Source organism: Triticum dicoccoides, chromosome 7A (assembly GCF_002162155.2).
Source record: "Triticum dicoccoides isolate Atlit2015 ecotype Zavitan chromosome 7A, WEW_v2.0, whole genome shotgun sequence".
Classification (NCBI taxonomy): domain Eukaryota; kingdom Viridiplantae; phylum Streptophyta; class Magnoliopsida; order Poales; family Poaceae; genus Triticum; species Triticum dicoccoides.
Genome location: NC_041392.1, coordinates 358,658,336 through 358,681,391, shown reverse-complemented (window position 1 = coordinate 358,681,391; position 23,056 = coordinate 358,658,336). Strand labels below are relative to the sequence as shown.

Below are 23,056 nucleotides of genomic sequence, written 5' to 3'. Positions count from 1 at the left end.
AGCCTTCAATGTGAGCAAATCAATATGTTTTGTTTGCCTCTTCGCCTGATGGTTCCTTCCATCTACCATCCACCAATAAAACTCCACCATATCTTCCTAATTCTTCACCTTCCTTCTTTATTCGTGACACTCTTCATATTGCGATGCCACTGGTCAAGCTTCCTCTGGTTGCCTTCACCAGAAATCTGCAGGCTTGAAGCGCAATTCGGCTTCCACATGCATTCCCCACACTACTGTAGAGATCTACATACAAATCACGAACGAATATAGTGCACTGATGCCCATCGACCAGAGAAATAGGCTGGATGGCAATCAGTTCTGCAGACGTAGTAGCGGAGCTTGGCGCCACGAGCCGGAGACATCGATCGTCTACTGAACTCGCTAGAGCAGCGAAGGTAAGCCAGAAAATCAATCAAGTTCTTTATCAAAAATTTAGACTCCAAACCAGCAAATCATAGTTTAGATTAGTTTTGGATTGATTTGTTTGGTGATTGGTTTATCTGATCAGACCATATAGATGATGTAATATTAGCAAAGCTCTACTATTATATAACGAACAAAAAGGGAGGGGAGATGTCCAATCGCACCATATCGCGGGAGCATTACAGGGAGGCCACGGTTGCACGCACAGTCGTCGAGGACGTGCACTGCCGCTCTCAAGTCTATGGGGACATCACTTTATGACGGTGAGGTCGTCGTTGCCTCAAGACTTGCCTAAGCCTCCATCGATGCCCTATGTTTGCCGGTCCTAAAGCCCGAATCTGGCTTATGTGGCTCCGACAGCATGCGGAGGAGTCCGCACATGGCGGCGGTGACAGGTATCTCCTCTTGCCGCCGTTTGACCTGGGCTGATCCTCATGTTGCGCGATCCAAAGTTGCGGGTCCATGGGTCTCATCTTAATTGGAGTAGTAGCATGGCGACCATCATGATGAGAGCATGATCGAATGAGCATTTCTAATGGCCTCACTAACAAGTAAGGATTCGTTCATTTTTTTTTACTTTCCTTTTTCGATCCCATCCGCACTTTCTCTGACATAACACAGCTTCACTGCAGGTGATATACTAACATAGCTTCATCGTCGCATATGCTTCTATCATTATCCAAACAGGTAGATGTCCCAGACACCCCGCTGGAGCTCCGTCAATGTGTTTACCTCTCCCCTAATGCCTTAGTGTTATTCTCTTGAGATCGAGTTCGTAAAAAGCATTATTTCATCAACTCACTTGATCACCAAGCAACTTCATTTGAGGAGATACCGTGAAAAAATTCTTATTGGAGGAGATGTTTACCGAATAGTCTCTTTGTTAATCCTTTCATGCAGGTTAGCAAACAATTATCAAATTTTTTCTTATTTTCTTTCTTGATGTGCATCTCTCACATATAAGCTGATTGCAAAACATCCCGCTGCAACGCGCGGGAAATCAACTAGTTCATGAGATACATGTACCCTGCATAATTTAAAGATGGACATTCCTGAGACAATGCATGCAATCATATGCCCTGATCAATGAATGAAAAAGGTATCAAAAGGGGATCTACGAATCGGGACTAATTCAAACTCGACTGCATGCACGTGGTTGAAAGTCTCAAGAAAAAATAAACAAAGCCTTTGGTAATGATCGTTTTAACTGAAGTTGGATTTAATATTTGTTTTTGTCCTACACGGACTGGTACTAAACTACTACTCCCTCTGTCCAAAAATACTTGTCATCAAAATGGACAAAAAAAATGTATTTAAAATTAAAATATATCTAGATACATCCCCTTTTATTCATTTTGATGATAAATATTTCCGAACGAAGGGAGTACGACGTAAAAGCAAGATAACACAAACGCGGACGTAAAAGCAAGATAACACAAACGCAACACGTGAGAATTAGATTGTCCAGATGTGGCCAAGACTGAGATCTCAAACACGTTCACACGCTGCAATTCTTAGGTTTAGATGACAACATGACCACCATCGACAATGAAGACAAAGAAGAGAAGTGATAACATGGATGGGGAAGCTTCGGGTCATAATTTGTTTCTCCCATTGCAACGCACAGGCACTTTTGCTAGTATTTCTAACAGAACCACACACAGATTTACTCACAATGCATGTCCGACACTGTCATTACAAAGCACAACGTTTCTACTTGTGTTACGCAATCCATGTTAATTGTTTCCCGCAAAAGATGTACTTGCCTGTCAATAGAAATTTACATCCCAGTATCACAAAGCCTACAAAGTTGTGACTTGTATCAAGGTTGACGTTACATAAACGGGGATCTATTACAGTACAGCAGAAACTCAATACACACAGAACTAGTTTGCAGTTGCAAAAGGTAGCGAAGATGGCAATATTGTAGTTATACAAAAATCACCTCAAGCTTTGCACATGGATGGCCCTTAATATATCTAGCAACTTCAGCATCATCACTGAATTGAAATTTATATAACGCTTGTCTTTCTGTAAGACCTATTGGGTAAATTTTGTACACCTTCAACTCATCCCCGCCTCGAATACTTGATGGCCTTTCATCCTTCCATACAGGAACATGCTTGAGGGATCTAAATTTACCATGCACGGCAGACTCCAAAGCTCCTAAAGTTAACTGATCTGATCTGCATGGTATACACAGGGAACATCTGTAAGAACGCAGAACGGAAACAAGCAAAAAGATGCAGTAAAAAAACTTAATAATTTCATAATGCAAGGAAACTAGTAATTATAATTAATTAGGCAACAACATAGCAGAAGCTGAGACTACGGAATACAAAATGATAAGTTGCTGTTTTTCTCTTGGTTCTTAATGATGTTAACTGCAAATACCAGTCACTAATACTCCCTCCGTTCTAAAATAGATGACCCAACTTTGTACTAAAGTTAGTACAAAGTCGAGTCATCTATTTTGGAACGGAGGGAGTACATGGTAAGCACAACCGTATTTCCATACCTTAGATAAATGCTCTCTGTCTTAAACCGCCCTCTCTCTCTGACAAATAAGTGGTATACTGTTCCTCTTTTGCTGGAGCAACTACATGAGCGATTCATAAATTTTGGCGTTCTTTCTTCTTTTTCGTGAATCTTCGTAGCGATATGTATGCAAAGGCGACAGGATGAATGAACCGCTGCCATGTCAATAAGTGCCTTGAAAGAATCAGATGGACCATCATACTTCCACCTACAGATGCAAAACAAATGGTATGATTTGAGTACAGAAACATGATGACGCTATGGCTGCTAGAAGATCTCTGACAAAATTGTAACGTAAGATTTTGTCAATAAAAACATGAATTTTCATGCATCTTCTAAAGTTTACTCGATGATACCCGAGAGACTAGGACGTGAAAGAGATCACATCATGGTAGAAATAAATAAAGAGATCCGAGAGACTAGGACGTGAAAGAGATTACATCATGGTAGAAATAAATAAAGAGATCCGAGAGACTAGGACGTGAAAGAGATCACATCTATTCCCAGTAGACACTAATAGCAGTACACTGTACTATTACCTTCATTCAGAGCAACAGATTATTTCAGAAGTATTAGTAAGTTAGAGTGAAGTTCCCGTTGGTTATAATATAAAGCCTAATTCAAGCAACTGCCGCGTGCTTCAAGCTTGTAGGCTCTAAGTGGTTGGTCATGTTCAGTCTAGGATTGCATCCTTATCTTTAATACAAAGTGCCAGAGCCACACTAAAGCCTATCTAGATGGGGAAATTCATTCCTTGATAAGTATGCAGCAATTTGGTTCCTGAACAAGTCACATATTAACCAAATATGATGATTGCCGATTGATGCCTGATCCTGATGCAACAAAAATAAATAGGCAAAAGCATCATCATACTGAAGTTCATAATGCAACACAGCCTACTCCCCAGCAAACTGGAATATAGCTTCAGAAAAGAAAAACAAGGCTCCCATATTTTCCATTGCTCTCATGCTAATTAAGTACTTGATCTTGCAAATATGGATCATGGTTGTTCCAAATTTAGCTAGAGAACATAGGCTGTTCCAACAAAATGATTGGTGCATGATACACATGTTACTTAAGGGATGTGGTCAACTGGCAAAGAAGGATATCTACCTCAAAGATTGATTAAAAGCATCAGGATTTGATGCAATATGTTTCATTGTCTTAGCAACTGAAATGACATCATCAAGCTCCTTAATGTGTAATATTGCACCTTCTCCTGGAGAAAACTCTTGAATATTCGGTGCGCCAACGACAACTGGAATGGCCCCTGTAATGAAGTGCAAATCAAATATTGGAAAATCACTTCCATTCCATCTACAGTTAAAACTTCATAAACTTAAAATGTAAATCGACTTCTGGAATATAGCAACAAAATAAGAAAGTGTCAATGAGTAAACATGGAGAATATTAGAAAAATGGTGATTCTTCTAATCACTTGAGAATGCAACTCCTTTTGTTTCACAGTATGTCTAGTTTCTTGAAGATGGCATTTTTACAATACATTTCAATTGTTGAGATCATAGACTTTTTTCCATGTGAACAAAATATTTTCGAATCAACTAGCACATGCAGTTCATAGAATTCATTACTCAACTAATTGAAGTCATGAGGCACAACCTAGTTACATATACTCAGCCTGCTATGCTCAATGAGAGTTACACGGTGCAAATTGTGTGAGTCGTAGGAGTGCACTGGGATTTGGGTGAGTGGTTATAGCATACAGTATTACCTGTTACCAGTGACTGAAAAAACTTTTCTGTAACATAATCTTCCTCATTAGAATTCTCAAAAGCCAAGCTGAATTTGTAGCGCTTTAGAGTCTCCACTTTGTCCACTGCATCCAAGCAGCAAACGAAGTAGGCATTACAATTATATTTCAACTCAAGTGTAATATAACAACAAAAATTATGCATCCAAGACAAAAGCATCATGTGCCGTTGTTTTCATGGGTAGTAAAAGCATGTAGGCCCAACAATGACAAACATAAGTCACCCTAGAATCATGCCGATGCAAGCAATTTTAGTGAAGAACAACATATCTAGACTGGCCACATGAAATTGGTATTACTAGACTCATCAAGAAATATACAAATTCACGTTTCATTGAGGCATTGTAATATGGTATAATTAGCAATGTCAAAAACTGCTTATGTTTGCAATAGGTGGGAGTAAATAACTACATAATGATACAAATTAGAACCTTAATTAACGAAGTTGGACCTAACAATCCTCATTGTTGCAATTAGTTGAACCTATAAACAACTGATGTATATAATATAGTCAAAGCCCTTGTCAATTACTCAATTTAAACAAGAAAAGGGAACCATGGCCATTAAGCTTTAACCTTCGGAAATCAAACAATGTGCTCGATGTCACCGCCACTCGCATCACTAAATTCTTGCGATAGCCTCTTTTTCAAGATAAACACAAAATTTGAGAACATACCGAGGCAGAAAAGGACTGAATAGACAATCCATGTGTGAGTTTTAGCAGTGCTGACATCACAGCTATCACAAACATCTAGCAGCAACATATTTTCTCGGACTGCACCAGAGAGCGGTGCCGCATTTTTGCCCACCCATGCGCCGGCACCCTCCCATCTCTTTCTTGCATGCATGCAACAAGGCATCACCTAAAACTCTAAGCTCGCTTTAAGGGAAGCGTTCTGGTGAAACCGGACTGGAGCCTCATGGTGGGGTCCATGTGTAAAGTGGATGGGGCGTTGCTTTTGTGTTGCATGTATTTGTGGCGGTCGTGTGGGCTGTTAGCTGACCACTTCTTTTTTAACACAGTACATTTGCAGATGCTCACATACACGGACATGCACTTACCCCTATGAATGCACGCACGGACACCCTATCTCTATGAGCACCTCCGAGATACTGAGCCGGCACAACATCTTGAGATTGACGAAGTCATCACAGGTGCGTCATAGTCGACGTGAACGTCTCCCCCCACTGAACGAACATCACTGGAAAAACTGAAATAAATCCAGGAAAATACGAGCACCAGTGCCAAGTCTGACTTGAACCCTGATGGGCTGGTTCCACCACAAGAAACTTTTATGTACGTGTCGACGACTCTCGCAACCAACGAACCTTGATAACCAAGCTTAAACATGTCACAAAACTCAATATCAAACCGACTAACCGCAGATCCTTCAGGACGAGCACCATGCACAAATCGCAGAATCAAGGGGCAATAATCCCAGAAACGGCCCAACACACTTAAAGTGAACCAAGCAACCATAATAATTCAAAAATAAAATTTAAAAACAACAACGCGCCAGAAAAATAGCGCAGCAAGGCGCGCATCACAATCTAGTAAGCATGATATCAGCAAAGATTCTTTTGATTGTGCATTATTAAATAGTTTTATCTCTTGAATCGATCTACAATCCGCTTTCACAATTAGTTTCCTCGTGATGAGATCTTCGGGACGAGATCCCATGTCGGCATGTTTCGACGACATTTTTTTGTCGATACTTGCCAGATTAGTATCAAGTACACGCCATGTTGTTTCCCACTTCATTGCCAGATTAAATTAACTTAGTTCTCAGATTTCTGGACGTCGATATACACCACTACAAGACTTGCTTCCTGGTACTTGTGTTGGTTTATGTCTCTTCTTACCAATTGTTAACACTTGAACATGGATTATGAGTCTCACGACTAGTCTTGACTAGTCGCGTGACTAGTCTAGTAGTCTCAATCTGACTGTCGACTAGCTTCTTCATGTAGACTAGCTTGTTGAGTCGAGTGGTGGAGTGACTAGTCCAGACTAGTCTGGGTGTATGAGTCGATCAACTCAATTTGGGAGGGATAAGGTTTTTTAGGGGAAATTGGGAGGGACAAGTGAGCAGTTGAGTACTTCATCCACTTCCTCATGAATAGCTATTACAATTGGCACAGCCTCAGGTTCTGCATCCACTTCCCATGCATTCATTTTTTATTGTATACTGTACTGTACTATATAGTATATACTACATACTAGGTATTAGTAATTGAGTTCTGTAAGTTGGGTATTACAGTACCATGTTGAGTAGTCCAGCATTAGCCTAGACTACTAACAATTAGTCTATGAGTCTCAACCTCGGATCGACTCGTGCACTCCTAATTCTTGCTCTTGAATACACTGTCTAGCTATGCATAACATTGCAGTGTTCTTGAACATACGCTACTATTATCTGATAATTATATACAATCATCATGGCAACTGTTCACCGTTAAGATGGCAACTATGGTAATAATCTGGCGACTTGTGGCGACGACAAAAATCATCAAAACATGTCAACAAGCGATCTTGTTTCAAAGCCCTCGTCGAGGCAAACCCGCTAGTTAAGACGGATCGCTAATCAGATTAACTGTTTGTGAGATGAATCATTTCAAAAATTCATAAAAAGCAATTAATGTGATGATGTCAGCATGCTGTGTACAATTGCTGCATTCATGCATATGCTCTCTCCATATATAGGTAAAACCCACTGGAAAAGGAGCAGCATGGGAAGACATGTATTCTCACGGTTTCAACATAGATTTTCCGTATTTTCTAACAATACTTACTAAGAAAACCATTTTGTAAGCTCCAGGCAGGCACACATGCAATTTGATTTTAGAGAGAGGTTAGTTGTCCCAGGTTTGAGCCTGGGAGGATGGGATTGCCAATACCTCATAAACACAATTACGAGCACATATGTATGTTGAAAAAACAAATGTACAAAGTCAAATGTGAAGTTACTAGTAGCTCATTATCGAAGACTAAAGTACATTCTAAATCCCAAAATGTGGACACGATGTTGATCAAGAATACAGTGTTAATGTTAACTTCAAGGTATCTGCATCTTTCATGTCTCGCTATCTTCATAGTAGCTATATAAGCGTACCCGCACTTTCTTTAGCCTGCAAGTAGTCTGCATGGGCCAGAAGCTTGCTGCGTTCCAGCTGTGGCCAGGCCTAGTCTTTAGCTCGTTTAGTTAAGCTCTTGACTCGGCATGATCCCAGCTCGTGGGATGGCGTGCACAATTGTAGGACCGTGGTGAGGGTAAAAAATAAAAGACGCAGAGTTTACACGTCTCAAAAACCTCTTATCCCTGTGACTGCGTTCATCCACTCTGTCTTTGTCCAGCTTGGTTCAGAGAGAGAGAGAGAGAGCAGATCACCCACAAAAACCATCAATTGGTACCATAGCCTTTAGGTTAGGACTTTTGGGCGTGTGGTGGCGATGATCAGAGGTGTTTGGGGGCGACGATGGGGGATACATCTCCTAAGAATAAACCTGGCAATGGTTATACAACTCAACCAAACCTAAACCATAACCAGTCAACGCGGAGTTTGAATCAGAACTAAACCACACCTCCAATTATCATGCAGAACCAAAACCAAACCAAACCGTACGCCCTGTCCACCTCAACCAAAACCAAACCACTATTCAAACTATGGGTTTAACCTAGTTCTTAGTTTTGGGTTGAAACCAAATCAATCTGCTGCATGTACAAAGCTAACCAAGAAACAAACAAGCTAGCTAGTAGCTTAATTGATCCATAGTAGCAGCCCAATACGTATGTGTCCAGAAGCGTCGCATCGCGTACATACGTGTGTGAACAGCCACGTCACGTCGCGTGCATACACCCACTTCAAGAACCGGTTCTAAACCAGGATTTGCAACTGTTAGCGACCAAACCATTTAGACCCACACCCAGCCATACCTAACTTGTTTTTATGTAAACCCAAACCAAACCAAACTGATAACAGTCTGGCCCATCACAACCCGAACCAATTAAGCCCAGAGCAAAAAACCAAACCATTGGCCCCAGTTAATCAAAACCCATTCCCAGATTTACCTAAGAAGTGTGGTGGAAAAGGCAGCGGCGAAAAGTACACGCCACCACCGGCCAGGAAGACCGGTGCAAGCAATGCAGACGTCAGCGTCCTGGTGCTAGCTGCCGCATCGAGGGCCACTAATGTGCCAGTGCAATATCGATGCTGACAGAAATGTATTTATTGTGGGCCTTGAAGATGAAGGTGTAGATGAAGGCACTCTCCATCTGGTCGGCGACCAAGGAGTTCAACCAGCCGGCAAATGAGGGAGTGTTCGCCGCGCTCTCTCAATCTGTCCCAGATCACGTTGATGATGTAGGTTGTAACTACGGCACCGCGGAGGAGGCATGGAAGCCGATCCGGTGTGTGCTCATCGGCGAGGAGTGAAAAGGCGTGTGCACCCCAGCTCAAGAGGCAGTTTGATCACCTCGACATGGCGGATGGGGAGACGATCCCGAAGTTCGCCAGAAAGCTTACCATGCTAGTGAGAAAGATCCGTTCCATTGGCATGACTCCCGCGGACAAGGCCATGGTGCAGCGATTGTTCAGCATCGTTCCAAACTGGTTCGCCAACATCGTCAACACGGTCAAAATAAACCACAACAAAGGGGGATAAGAAGGGCCAAAGGACCTGATTCATCAAGTACATAAAGGTGCTTGGTGCATTCTGAATGTCCAAATGGCATGGTCATCCATTCAAGCAACCCTTTGTCTTGAAGGTTGCTTTCCATTCATCCCCAGGTCTAATATGAATTTGATGATATCAGCTCCTTAAATCTAGCTTTGTGAACACTCTAGCCCCACTAAGTTGATTCAACATATCATCCAGGTGGGTAATAGGGAATATGTACCTTATGATGATTTTGTTGATGGCTCTACTATCCACACACATGCGCCAAGATCCATTTTTCTTTGTTGTGAGCAGGGCTAGTACAGCACACCGGCTAATACTTTCTGGAATGTGCCTCCTATGGCAATTCCTCAACTTTCTCCTTCAATATATCATGCTCTTTTGGGCACATTCGGTAGTGTGGAGGATCAGGAAGACTTGCTTCCATAATTAAGTCAATTCTATGTTGAATTCCTCTCATCAGTGGTAAGCCTTGTGGCTCTCCAAGTATGTTCTGAAATTCTGCTGATAAGCAATGTACCGTCGTTGGAATTTCGACAACTGGTTGCTCCTCTCCTTTCACAATAAGTGCAGCACACAAATCTGCCTCCTTCAAGTCTTCCATAAACTCATTAGAGGTGTAGGAGATATTTAACATACTTTTCCTTTCCTCCTTAGAGGTCTTACTATGAGTATTGCTTGGTAAAAATAATTATCTTTCTCTTGTTCCAAATGAAAGTGTAATTCCTTCCCTTAACGTATCCACATCAAATTGCCAAGGTCTTCCAAAAAGAACATGGCTGGCACCCATATCAACCACATCAGATAACACATTCGAGCGATAATACTTGCCCGAAGAAAATGGCAGGTTGCATTGTTTGGTGATCCTCATATTCACTCCTTTCTTGATCCACCCAATAGTGTAGGGATTGGCATGATCATGAGTTTCAAGCTTCAAATGGTTCACCAAATTCTAGGAGATGAGATTCTCGCAATTGCAACTATCAATCACTAATTTGCATACCTTGCGATTTACCGTGCATTTGCTATCAAACATTTTCTTTCGTTGTGTGTTATCAGGTTGCGGTATGGAACATAGCAGATGTTGAATCACACATACCACCTCTTCACCTTCTTGTCCCTCTCTTCAGATTTGTATTATTCCTTATCGTCTTCACCATCATGGATAGTTGTGTTAAACAAATTTCCTCGGTGGCCAATTGTTCGATGTGTCTCCCTTCACCGCATTTATAACATTTGGGCCTTCTTTGCCTTACCCTTGCTTCTAGTTTGCTTCGGGATAGGTCGTCTTGTGATGCGAGGCATCCTTTGGTCATCGCCATGGACACCACACCGACTCGTCAAGCACCAAGTGGACCAATGACAAGAGCACGTGCACGTGCCATCGAAAGCGAGGTGAATCACTCCTCTTCGAGCTCGACATGAAAATATGGATGGGACTTGGTTGCTACCTCACCGTGGAACATTGTGTATCATTAGATACGAGAACGACCCCCACCATAGAGCTAAGGAGCCTCGTCAAGTCCAAGAAGGACGAGAAGATTGCACGGAAGGTGGAGGCCAGCAGCAAGGAAAAGGCGCACCCAGGTGACCCTGTGTGCACGGCCTGTCCAGAGTCGTGCGCACGGCCTATCCAGAGAGTTTCTGGATACCTCCAGGACCCCATGCGCACGGGCCCTCCACTGCAGCAGCTGGGCACCCCGTGCGCACGGGCGTGTACCATGCCCACGGGGTCCACTTAGCCCGTGCGCACGGACTCTCCAGCGAGCTGGCCGTGGATTGCCTCTTTTGCCCCTCCACTCGTCCCTCACCTCCAGCCACCTATATATTTTGTACCTAGGCCATTTGTTAGGGATAGCAAAGTATATGATATGATCTAGAGAGAGCTTTGCTCATCTACCACTACTCTTGGAGATCAAGACCTCTTAGGAGAAGATCCCCAAATGGATATCAAGACCTCCTCTTGGAAGACTATCATCAAGACCTCATCTCCTTTGGATTTGAGAAGAACCTTACCTTTGTGCTATTTTCCCTTGATTGTTCATGTTATACTTGTGGATCTCATGTATGCTATTCTAGTGGATGTGTGATCTGGGTTTTGTTCGAGTGATTTCTCTTGTGTTCCTCTTGATTCTTCCCCTTTTTCCCCTCCAAATGTGAAAAGATCATGAACTAGGGTTCCACCCTACATCATCTTGGATCAGAGCAAGGTTGATTCACATCTTGGAGTACCTACCCCCACTTTTCTAGCATAATTTTGTTGATTTTTGTCCCAATTCTTAAATCCCCACAAATAGCCCTACCAAAAAATTTGCAATTTGTTAGATCTTGTGAGATTTTGTTGATTTGGTCCATGAATTTGTGGTTTGGCAAGTGGATCAGACCCTCCCCTCCATCCTCAACCTCTTCCACCATCAAATTTTCTTCGAAAATTTTCTTTTACCACCAATTTGGGTGTGTTCTTGTGCTAGCGGAACATCCCGTGCGCATGGGCCCCTGACAACCCCGTGCACACGGGCCTCACTTATCCTCAACCCCGTGCCCATGCGATTTTCGTTTCCTAAGGTGTTTTGGCTAATTAGGGACGGTTCGACATCAACATCACCGCCATTCATCATCGCCGCGGACTCGACATCGACAACAACCTCTTCACCTTCATACCAACCGTAAGCAAGGACAATAACCTCAACATCTTTGTACATTCCTTGCTATCACATTGATAGCCCCAAGCCATTTTGTGTTCCTTCCCTGTCGAGACTAGCGAGTTGAGAATTGCCTGGCCACGCTCTTTTGTGCACCTTAGTGATACGCTTACGCCGCATAGCTACTTTTAGCGTGCAATCATCTTGCTACCATCATTGTGACGTAAGCGTCTCCCGTGCATATCTTACATACTTGTCTCATATATTGGCTCGAGCATCAAGCATTTTGGCATAGTATATACAAAAAAACGGAAAAGGCTTTTAAGCAAAAGAAGAGAAACAAAGAGCTTGTAAGCAACAACATTGAGCCATTTTGCATAATTACATCATATTGGATCATATACACATAGCATATTTGGGATTGAAGACGGCACGTTACTCTAATAGGTTGGTGGATAGCGTATCTAGCCCATTGAGCAATCGAGTTATCATCTCTAGTATCCGTGCAACACGAGCATTTCTGGTGATATCGCATTTTGTGCTCATTCCTTGATTGCGCGGATTCCACTTATCTTTCGTGTGTGTGTTCCAACTTCCAAGTGACATCCTCGGTTTTAATCTATTTGTTTTACTTGCAAAATTTGTGAATCTCCAACATTATCAATATCTTGACTAACACTTGCTTGAATTTTGTGCCTCCTAACCAAGCTCCTCAACAAGCCTTTACTTTTGTAGGTGTGAGAAACAAACCCGATACCAATTCTACTATTATAGCACTACATTGAGTTATACTCAATACATCCTCAATCTTTGGGAAAGGTAACTTTGGTATTGTTCCCTCATTTCCTACTCACCTCTACTTGACCATGACGGATAGGCCAAGTACATCGAACCCACTATTCGAGGAGCAAGATGACACGAATGACTACGTCACCAAAGGTCATCTCTTCGGCGTTCAACGAGCACTACATCAAGAAAGTGAAGCTTTGGGCGAACGCATCGAGCAACTCGCCACCGACTTACGCCACTCAAAAGCAAGGACCCGGGACTACCTTGACGCCAAGCTATCCACTCAAATGGAAGAATTTCGTGCCTTAATGGCCAACCGCACTTCTTCCACATCTTCTTCATCAAGACGGCGCCACTCGAGTCACCACTCTTCGGACACCTCTTCCGATGCAAGTCCTCCACAACATCGTTCTCATCATCGAGATGATCATCAAGCTTCATAAAATCCATTCCATGGCAAGGGGTTGCAAGACCGTCTTCGAGAGCGCGGACGACATCGTCGCCAAGAACAAGATGCCATGGACCAAGGGCAAGCTCGACAACGCCGACGCCAAGGCGACCAAGACGGTGACGCACTACGGCAAGAACAACAACACTGTGAGGAACAAGCGCTTGAAGCACAACGTGCTCTCCAAGAAGCCACTCGCGCCGTCAATGAGCGCAACCGAGTACGTGAACAAGAAGAGCTCTGTCAAGAGCAACAAGATGAAGCCACTCGTCTTGAGGAGCGCCAAGAAAGGAGGAACCAGGCAAGAATCACTCACCCTCAACGTCAAGCCAATCATAAGGAACAAGAGGTTGAAGACCCACCTCCAAGACATGAGCGACATCATCATCGTCACTATGATGAACAACGCTACGACAAGCTCAAATTCACCATGCCAAAGTTTTCCGGAAGCATCGATCCCGAGAAATACCTCTCATGGGCAATGAAGGTCGACAAGATATTCCGGCTACACAATTATGAAGAGGAGAAGAAAATCACCATGGCCTCCCTCGAGTTGACTATCCTCATTTGGTGGGAGCAAGCGATCGAGCGACGAAGGGAGAAAGGCGATCCACCCATCACGACTTGGAACCAAATGAAGGATATCATGAGAGCTCGTTGCAACTCGTAAAGCAAGGCACAAAGTCGGTGGAAGAATACTACCAAGAGATGGGAGATTGCCATGATACGAGCCAACGTCAAGGAAGATGACGAGCAAACTATGGCACGCTTCTTGAATGGCCTCAACCACCCAATCAAGAAGATTGCCTATTTCCAACCTTACTCCAATCTCCTTGAACTAGTGTACCAAGCGACCAAGGCGGAGCGATAAGTGCAAGATCACTTCAAGTACGCCAAGTACTCTTCCAAGACCTACGGCTCCTATTCCCAAGCTTCCACAACTACGGCACCTACAACTACTACACGAGCTTCACCCCACACCAGTGACAAATCAAGTTCTAAGCAAGCTACAACATCTTCGAGTCGTCCTCTTTCAAGAACCTACAAGCCAAGAGCTTCCTCGTCAACTACTCCAACGGATGCTACCGCCAAGGCAAGTTCAATTCAATGTTTCACTTGCAAGGGCCGTGGCCACAAGATATTCGAGTGCCCCACACGGTGCACCATGATTGCCAATGATGACGGCACCTATGACTCCATGAGCGAAGAGGACATGGAAGCACTAGAGCACGTGGCCATGCATCGCCAAGTGAATGAAGATGAAGATGCGCAAATCTTTTGCGACAACGATCCGAGCCCCCCGCTCTTGTTGCTCCAAGATCTTGACACTTCAACAACAATAAGATGAAGACCAATGTTGCCCTATCTTCCACACCAATGCGGGCATCCAAGGACGTTCTGTCAAGGTGATCATCGACGGCGGAAATTGCCACAATTTGGCAAGTGAAGAATTATGCTCCAAGCTACAATTGGTGAAGAAGAAGCACCCTCGCCCCTACAAGGTCCAATGGCTAAGTGACTCTTGTACCATTCAAGTGGAGCACACCGTTCAAGTATCCTTCAAGATTCATACGAAGACACCTTGGAGTGTGATGTGGTTCCTATGTCTGTGTGTCATCTCCTCCTAGAACGACCTTAGCAATTCGAACACGGTGTCATCCACAACGGTCAAGGTGATCATCGACGGCGGAAATTGCCACAATTTGGCAAGTGAAGAATTATGCTCCAAGCTACAGTTGGTGAAGAAGAAGCACCCTCGCCCCTACAAGGTCCAATGGCTAAGTGACTCTTGTACCATTCAAGTGGAGCACACCGTTCGAGTATCCTTCAAGATTCATACGAAGACACCTTGGAGTGTGATGTGGTTCCTATGTCTGTGTGTCATCTCCTCCTAGAACGACCTTAGCAATTCGAACACGGTGTCATCCACAACGGGCGAACCAATCACTATAGCTTCAAGATGAAGGGCAAGGAGTACGTGCTTCGACCCATGTCGCCAAGTCAAGTGATCGCCGACAAGCAAGCATCGAGCCATCGTGGAGAGACTAGTGAGAGAGTGAACCGCCAAAAAGAGAGTGAGTGCCACAATCCAAAATTGAGTGACTCCATGAAGAGTGACAAGAAAAACTTAGTTCTACTAGCCACTAAAAGAGATTTGAGGGATGTGAGTGAGAGCCACTGGAGAGGAGGAGGTGCATGTGGATTGGGGGTTGTTTCTCTCTCTATCTCCCCTCTCTTACCTGTTGGCGCCAACAACATCTCTGTTTCCTGCCAAGACTCTGTTTCCCGCCTAAAACTGCTCCCATGCCTGCCTGGCAAGCTCAAGGCGTCCAATATAGACTAGGGGGCCAACCTGGACGTCTATGCAGACGCTTCAGACGCCTTAAAGCTTAAGGCGGACACCTTACGTAGGTACCTAAGGAAAAGTGGACGCCTTGGGCTTGCAGGGCGCCCTGACGCCTAAGCGTCGCCTAGGCAACGCCTTACGAACGCCTTAAAAACAATGCACGTTGTTGTGGTAGTCTTGCTTGAAGACTACCTCCCTTTATTTCCTGTTGAACATCTTCGTCCACCATCTATGAATTTTCATCATTGGCAACAGAGGGGCACCCTTTCTTATCATCTGAACTAGTTGATCGAATCTTGAATTACGATCTTTACGCAGCGTTTCAATTTTTTGTTCTGCAGCATCCATACTCTCCTCCAATTGCTCTATCGCTTGCTACAGCTCTCTCAAAGAGGACATCAAGAACTACTACGGATCAACAGGGGTCTGGTACCACCTGAAACAAAACAAGGTTGTGGAGGAGAAACTCCACCTTGCTGCTACAAAGTGTACATCACATGTGTTGAAGGAAAACATGATGTGCTAGATATAGCTAGGCGGAAACAGGCCAATGTGGCAGCAGCAGTTCAATCAAAACTCCTAGAGCACAAGATCTAATCCAAGATCTTAGATAAGAACACCAAGTTCTATTATAGATAGTGGGGTACACAGTCTGGTTACAAACTAGAGGTGAGGACCTTTATTTATAGGGCTTTGGGAAGCCTTCAGATATCAACTTCTACTGATAGCTAAAACACTCTAAAAACATTAGTTAAGATTCAACATTCTAGATATTATCTAGAAATGGGAGGGGGAGTGAGGATAGTGGAATTAGGTCACGGGAGTATATAGCTACTAGATGGGCTTTTGGGCCGCTGGGAAGTGCATAGGTCGTGGCCTTCCTTGCAATACAAGGAAGTGCATAGTACGTGCTAAACTGCTGCTAAACTACTTGATTGCCCTGTTCCTTTTATGTCTAAGGAGTAACCTTGCCTCGCCTTACAGCCTCGACTTACACACTTCAAAGGTAATGTGGGGCTTAGGCTCCTTGCCTTGGCTTACGGTCTTAAGAACAATGGAAGAAACATAGGAAGTTCGTCATTTCAAAGGTGAAGTGTTTTAACTACGATGAGCATGGACATTTCACCTCTAACTATCCAAGCAGAAACGGTAGTGAGCGACCTGACACAGAAGCAAACCGATTAAGATGCAGATGCAGCACCGCTCATGACCAAGGTATGTGAGGTAGCTGAGAATACTTAATTCATGGGTGACAAGGTGATGCAGCACGAAGAAAAAGTCACATCCAAACTAACAGGGTCACCAAACAAGTCCTTGTATCTTTATACTGGAACAAGCAACCACATGAGAACAGCGGAAAAGGGAAGCAAAAGAAACATAGGAAGTTCGATATTTCGAAGGTAAAGTGTTTAACTAAGATGAGCATGGACATTTTGCCTCCGACTGTGCAGAGCCAAAGCAGGAGCGTGCAAACCTGACACAGAAGCAAACCGATGAAGATGTTGCACTGCTCATGACCGAGGTGTGTGAGCTGGTTAAGAACACTGAAGCCACATGTGACAAGGTGATGCTGCACAAAGAAAAAGTCAACACCCAAACTGATGAAGATGTTGCGCTGCTCATAACCGAGGTGTGTGAACTGGTTGAGAACACTGAAGTCACAGGTGACCAGGTGATACTGCACAAAGAAAAGGTCACACCCAAAATGACAGGGTCAGAAAACAAGTCTTGGTATCTTGATACTGGAGCAAGCAACCACATAACAAGCTGTGTGGAGAAGTACGTCAAGCTGGACCAAAAGATTAAAAGTTCAGTTTGATTCGAGATGGATTAGTTGTGGGCGTCGAGGGATGTGGTCCAGCTCTCTTTCTTGCACACAATGGTGAATACCAACTGTTAACTGAACTTTAGCTGAAGAGCAATATAAACAGTCTTGGGCAGTTGGATGAGTTTGGTTGCAAGTACGCTGTTTGATCAAGGGCTGATGATTATGTTGGGTAAGGAGTGCAAGGTCCTTGCAGAAGTCAGGAGATCACCCAAGAGGCTCTATATTCTGAATATTGAGAAATCTGACCCAGTATGTTTGCTGTCGGAAACTTCAGAGGTTAGCCGATACATGGACAAACCTGCAACAGATCACTCGGCGGCCGTGAAGCATATCCTGCGTTGATGCGGCATACCCTAGCGCAAACATGCATAGTACACAGGTCATGATGAATACACCGATCATTGACAAGGGGTTGCAGGCATCTGCGGCAGTCGTTGACAAAGGGGTGTAAACGGAGGATATATTTTATGAATAAAGACAATGTGTTTTTAGGGTAAAATACCCGTATCGAGTTTTGAGAGGAAGCTGTCTAAAAATCTCATCAACTGGTAGCAGAATACTAGGTTTATTACGGTGCACATTTCCCCAATAATTTGTTGGTACAGATTCTAAAATTGCAATGAGGACGGAGTATTACTTTGAAGGTGAGATGTCATGAAGTGAGAAGGATCCGGCAACTGCACTTTCTTGGTTTCAGATCTACACAAGGGTGCAAGTGGGAAGAATTACTTGTACTACAATGATGGATCGTTCTTCAAAAATAAATTTGGCGAGTCAAACCATGGTGGATGCGTTGAAGTTATCAGTGATAGAACATCCTGACCCATATAAGCTCTCTTTTTGTTTTTGAGGGGTCCATATAAGCTCCCGTGGCAGGGCCAATTCCTAACTATCAAATATCAAGAGGAGGTGCGCTTCAAATTATGTGGATTTACCGACTTGGTTGTTTGTGATGTGTTTCCTCACCATATGTACGTATGTTCTATGATTTTGGGTCAACCATGGACAAAAAAGAGGGAGCTACGGAGCGACAAATCTTGCAGTTTTTCTTGGAGGAAAATTCAGTTTCTTCATAAGGGGCAGTGGGTTTCTTTTGAATCCTACACTTCCGAAAAATATTTGGTAGACCGCAAGAGGCGAGACCATGCACACGCTACAATTGATGCAAAGAAAAACAAAGCTGAAATATTACCAGAAAAGAAAGGGGCTGAGAGTGATCTTGTTGTAGTTAAAAATATTTCTTCACATGAGGAGCTCAACAAGTCAGGGGCAATGGTGATTAATAGAGATGAGAATAAAAAAAATAGTACCTGCTACGGGCAAGGTTCAGGAAGCACATGCGGCCATTAAAATAAAGGAGGGAGAGGCAATACGACTCACTGAGCTGAACATACAAATCAAGAGGGTACAGTATAGTAATAATAAGGTGGACAAAGGACAGCGAGTTTGTTTCAAACTCAGTGCGATATCAAGGGAATTTCCTGCAAATTGATTATCGATGGAGGTAGCTGCACAAATGGCATTAGCAGGGCATTGGTTGCAAAGCTTGGTTTATCCACGTGGCGATGCGACGAACCACGTCATTTGGAGCGGTTGAACAGTTGTGGACAGCTCAAAATTACACATAAGGTGCGTGTGTCATTTTCAGTTGGACAATATATTGATGAGGTGGAGTGCGACGTTTTGCCACTGGAAGTTTGCGATTTATTGCTTGGACGACCATGGCAGTACGACCGCAATGCAACACATGCCAGAAGGATGAATACATATACTTGTGTTCACGACGGGAAGCAAAGGACACAAAGCCAATGGAAGAGAAATTGATTTGCTCAAATATGGTGCCGACAGTATGCAAGGAAAAAGCTTTGAAAGACAACTTGAAAACGCGGACGTTTTCTTTTCAAGAAAGGGAGGATGATGCGGCAATACCCTAGCGCAAACATTCATAGTACACAGGTCATGATGAATACACCGATCATTGACAAGGGGTTGCAGGCATCTGCGGCAGTCGTTGACAAAGGGGTGCAAACGGAGGATATATTTTATGAATAAACACGATGTGTTTTTCGGGTAAATACCCGTATCGAGTTTTGGGGGAAGCTGTCTAAAATCCCTAAGTTTTGGAGGAAGCTTTAGAAAACCTCTGTGTTGCGATTTCTCTGCGAGGAAATTGTTTTGCGTGTGAGTTCCTTCGTCGAGATTGGTTCTCTCGTGATGGAGCGCAAGGTTCAAACCCTCTACTCGTGTACATCGCATGCGCAGGCGAGAGGTTGCTGCTACTGAAGGTGGTGTGTCGTTAAAGGTCGGGCCGCAACAGATCAGATCTTGCCACGAGGTTCGGTCCTCATCATGCGTGAAGGGAACACTAAAGCTGGGCTGTTTCTGTGGGAGAAGTGAAGAAACTGCTCGATTGTAGTGACAGCAGCTTGGGGTGACGTAGATGACAGGAAGAGTACAAATGGAGTCATCCTCTACCTTGGTACAAGTCCGGTAAGCTGGTTATCTCCGAACAAAGGGAAAACAGAAAAGACGCAGAGATTACGCGTTGCAAAACTCTCCTCTCTGTGAATGTGTTTGTCCTATCTGTCTTCGTCATGCCATACAAAGTAAGATTCGATAAGTAATTCATCTCAATTCAAAATTCACACTGACAGCATCACAACTGCTATATTCGGTATCCAGTATTATTATCACTTGCATTGCAACTAATACCATCATACCAAATTTGCAGAAGCTGGTCACTAGATAGTCTTCTAAGCATAACAGAGCATATCTAGCATTTGCTTATAAGCTATAATATTTAATAATATAAGTATATGTCTAGCAAAGTACTGAGAGAAAAGTGTACCTTTGCCATCACGATTACGATGACAGCTACCATAGGAATCAATTTTTACATCTAAGCTTTCAAGCATCTCAAGGGCTTGCAAACGAAAGTTGCGTGCACCGCAGTTGGAAATAAAGGCTGCAGCTAGGGCTTCTTCAGTCTTTGGAGGCACAGGTGCCATGATATCATATTCAGCCCATGAAAAGTAGCCAACCGGCACATCTGAGGAAAGGCTGGTTGTCATCACAATTTGGTACCCTCTTCTGTGATAGAAAGGATTAGAATCACCCAATATATTAGAATTATAATTATCAGAACGAACAAAGCCTACAAGGACCACAGACAATGGATGGTTCAACAGCTGGACATACATGAAAATAATATGGTAATGAGTGAGTATAATATAAGACAAAAGCAGTGTTCATTTTTAGATTTCCTTTGAAGTGATAACTGATCCAATAGCCAAATAGTTACCACCATACTTTCTTATGCTATTTTGAAAGTTTAAACAACAATGGAACCTACAAACAAATTAGCGCAGTAAATAATGCACTTAATATGGATATCATAAGGAGCTAGGAGCCAGGGAAGGAGTGACGGATTATGTTGTATATATGGAAGCATATGACAATCATGAGTTTCTGGTTCATCAACACTATTATTTACTCTGAGCAGAGAGCACAGTACATAATTTTTGACATGTCATTTCCAGCAGGCAAACAAAGTAACTGGAAACATCTTACCCACCCTCGAGCCGCATTAATATTGTTCTCGGAATAATATTGAGACGATTCCATTGATCTGAGGATACTCTCTACGGAAGGATCTGGAGCGATTCCGAAAGTAGCATCAGGTGTCTTACTAGCTGGAAACCCGAATTCACATCCTACAGAACATCTATTCCAATCCTGAGAGGGGGGAAATGCATGAGCATATAGGTGGAAACAGCAAATAAAGCAAAAGAAAAAAGGGAGAGGAACATTAATGCCATAGATATGATGCATCAAATATGGTCATGTGGACAATGGTACAAACAATAAAACGCCCAAAGCATTGTAATGAACAAAGTACGCCCAAAGCATTCTAAAGGGGAACATTTAATATACTAGCACTTTGTACTAAGAAAGTGTTCCTTGATTAACACACTAGTGCACTACCCCCGCTTGTTTATATGATTGCATCAGCATGGCACCATGTGCGTTCGAATCTATTAGCAACATGTGAACAATCCTGATTCCCAGGAGCTTCTTCAATACTATGATAAATGATGCCAATGACAATTACCAAGTCGTGTTACACAATTTCCAAATTTTGCAGTACAACTACAAATTAGGCATGCAAGTGAACTGGGTCAGGCTAATTAATGGGCCTACCAGAGTATTAGTTGCTTCATAACCAATCAAGAACCATGTGCATAAAGTGAACGACCAGTTAAGTGAGATGGATCGGAGGTCAGCAAAATCGCATCCCTAAATATTACGTGCATGTAGCGAACTAGTGATACGGACATGACATGACCCACTCAGAATTCCGCAAGCTGCATTTTTTCCCCATTGTCCTGTATGTTAGCAACCAAACTACTAATTCACTTGATTGACATGAATTTGGTTGCAACTCTGGAATTACAGAGGAGAATTTGAGAGGAAGGTGGAGATCAGAGAAAGAAGATGAACAATGCCTATCCTAAGCCAACGCCATGCCTCGGCCGAAGCCGCCCAATCCGTCCAAGCCAGGTTGTGTGTAGCTGCATCCCAATATTTGTAAACGTGTCCTTCCTTCGTGGCTTTGAGCTGGGCCGGGTAATTGTTCAAAGCCGGCAAGACCCAGGTGGCTCACAATTACCACTCCATAAAATTCGGCTTGCCTTCAAGCAAAAATCTCATGGTATTTGTAATTCCTTGTACGAGATCAATTTAGTCGTCGTGGTCGACGGGGACTAGGTCGAAAAATGCATTGAGATAGCAGTCTTGGTTGGCACGGACTTGATCGAAGGAGAGCGCGTGGTCAAACCGTCGAAGGAGTGGTCACAGCAGAACGTCAGCGCCACAAACATCTGCCCTCCTCGCACCCACCGAGCAAATTCCATGAATTTTGGCTTGATCCCAAACCGATGTCGAGTAAGGCCACCAGGGTTCGAGGGCAAGTGCAGCACATAGATTGAATGAACATCTGATGAGGACATGACTACCTTGGATATGACCAAAAATATTGCATATATGCATATTTGTCAGGTGATTTCTAGTGCAAACTATTCAATAATCTATTTATGTTATCCAGAACAAAAATACTTCACACACTTTTGTGTTTTGTCTAATTGCAGGTGTATGGGACATTTGTACAATCCACATATGAAGATAAGGAAGAAAGAGATGTTTATTTGCTGTCCAAAAAGTTCTCTCACGTCACTTTTGGCCCAAGAGAAGATAGAGTCCAAGTCTCTCACGTTCTGGATTCAGATTCGGACTGCACAGACATACCTGACTCAAAACGCACACAAGTTTTTCATACGGACTCCGAATTGGGTGATTCTTTTTTTGTTGGAAACTAGATTTCGTGCACTTTCCAACCCAAGTGGAATCACCTTCAAATTCGTCCGGAGCGTTGAGTTGTGGACGAAACAATCTGATGCTGCAGCAGAATCCGAGTCAAACTACAAGTCCAAAGGTGTTACATCATCTCCACTTGGGCCCATTGGCCTTGTACGACCTAGATTTAGTTTTAGGCTGCCTTGGGACGTCCTCCCACCTCCTTGGCCGCCACCCCTT

The 23,056-nt window shown here is 43.4% G+C and overlaps 1 protein-coding gene and 1 long non-coding RNA gene across 3 annotated transcripts in view; one reads left to right on the top strand and one right to left on the bottom strand.

The window, feature by feature from the left end:
* LOC119328008 lies at window positions 1–22,360 on the top strand. 2 transcript variants are annotated; one of them, XR_005158804.1, is made up of 6 exons: window positions 1–395; window positions 509–686; window positions 784–974; window positions 1,056–1,110; window positions 21,920–22,118; window positions 22,209–22,360. It is a non-coding gene; the product is annotated as an uncharacterized LOC119328008 (long non-coding RNA). The 2 variants fall into 2 exon arrangements; XR_005158805.1 differs by having other exon boundaries at window positions 1,045–1,110.
* The window catches only part of LOC119328007 (putative fucosyltransferase-like protein), a 31,387-nt gene continuing 10,400 nt past the window's right edge, over window positions 2,070–23,056 (bottom strand). Inside the window, exons 2-7 of the mRNA XM_037601057.1 lie at window positions 21,039–21,199; window positions 20,313–20,554; window positions 4,694–4,798; window positions 4,075–4,231; window positions 2,942–3,169; window positions 2,070–2,609 (exon numbers count right to left, since the gene is read on the bottom strand). Coding sequence (XP_037456954.1) covers window positions 2,354–2,609; window positions 2,942–3,169; window positions 4,075–4,231; window positions 4,694–4,798; window positions 20,313–20,554; window positions 21,039–21,199 — 1,149 coding nt within the window. The 3' untranslated portion in view covers window positions 2,070–2,353. The remainder of the gene's footprint in view (window positions 2,610–2,941; window positions 3,170–4,074; window positions 4,232–4,693; window positions 4,799–20,312; window positions 20,555–21,038; window positions 21,200–23,056) is intronic.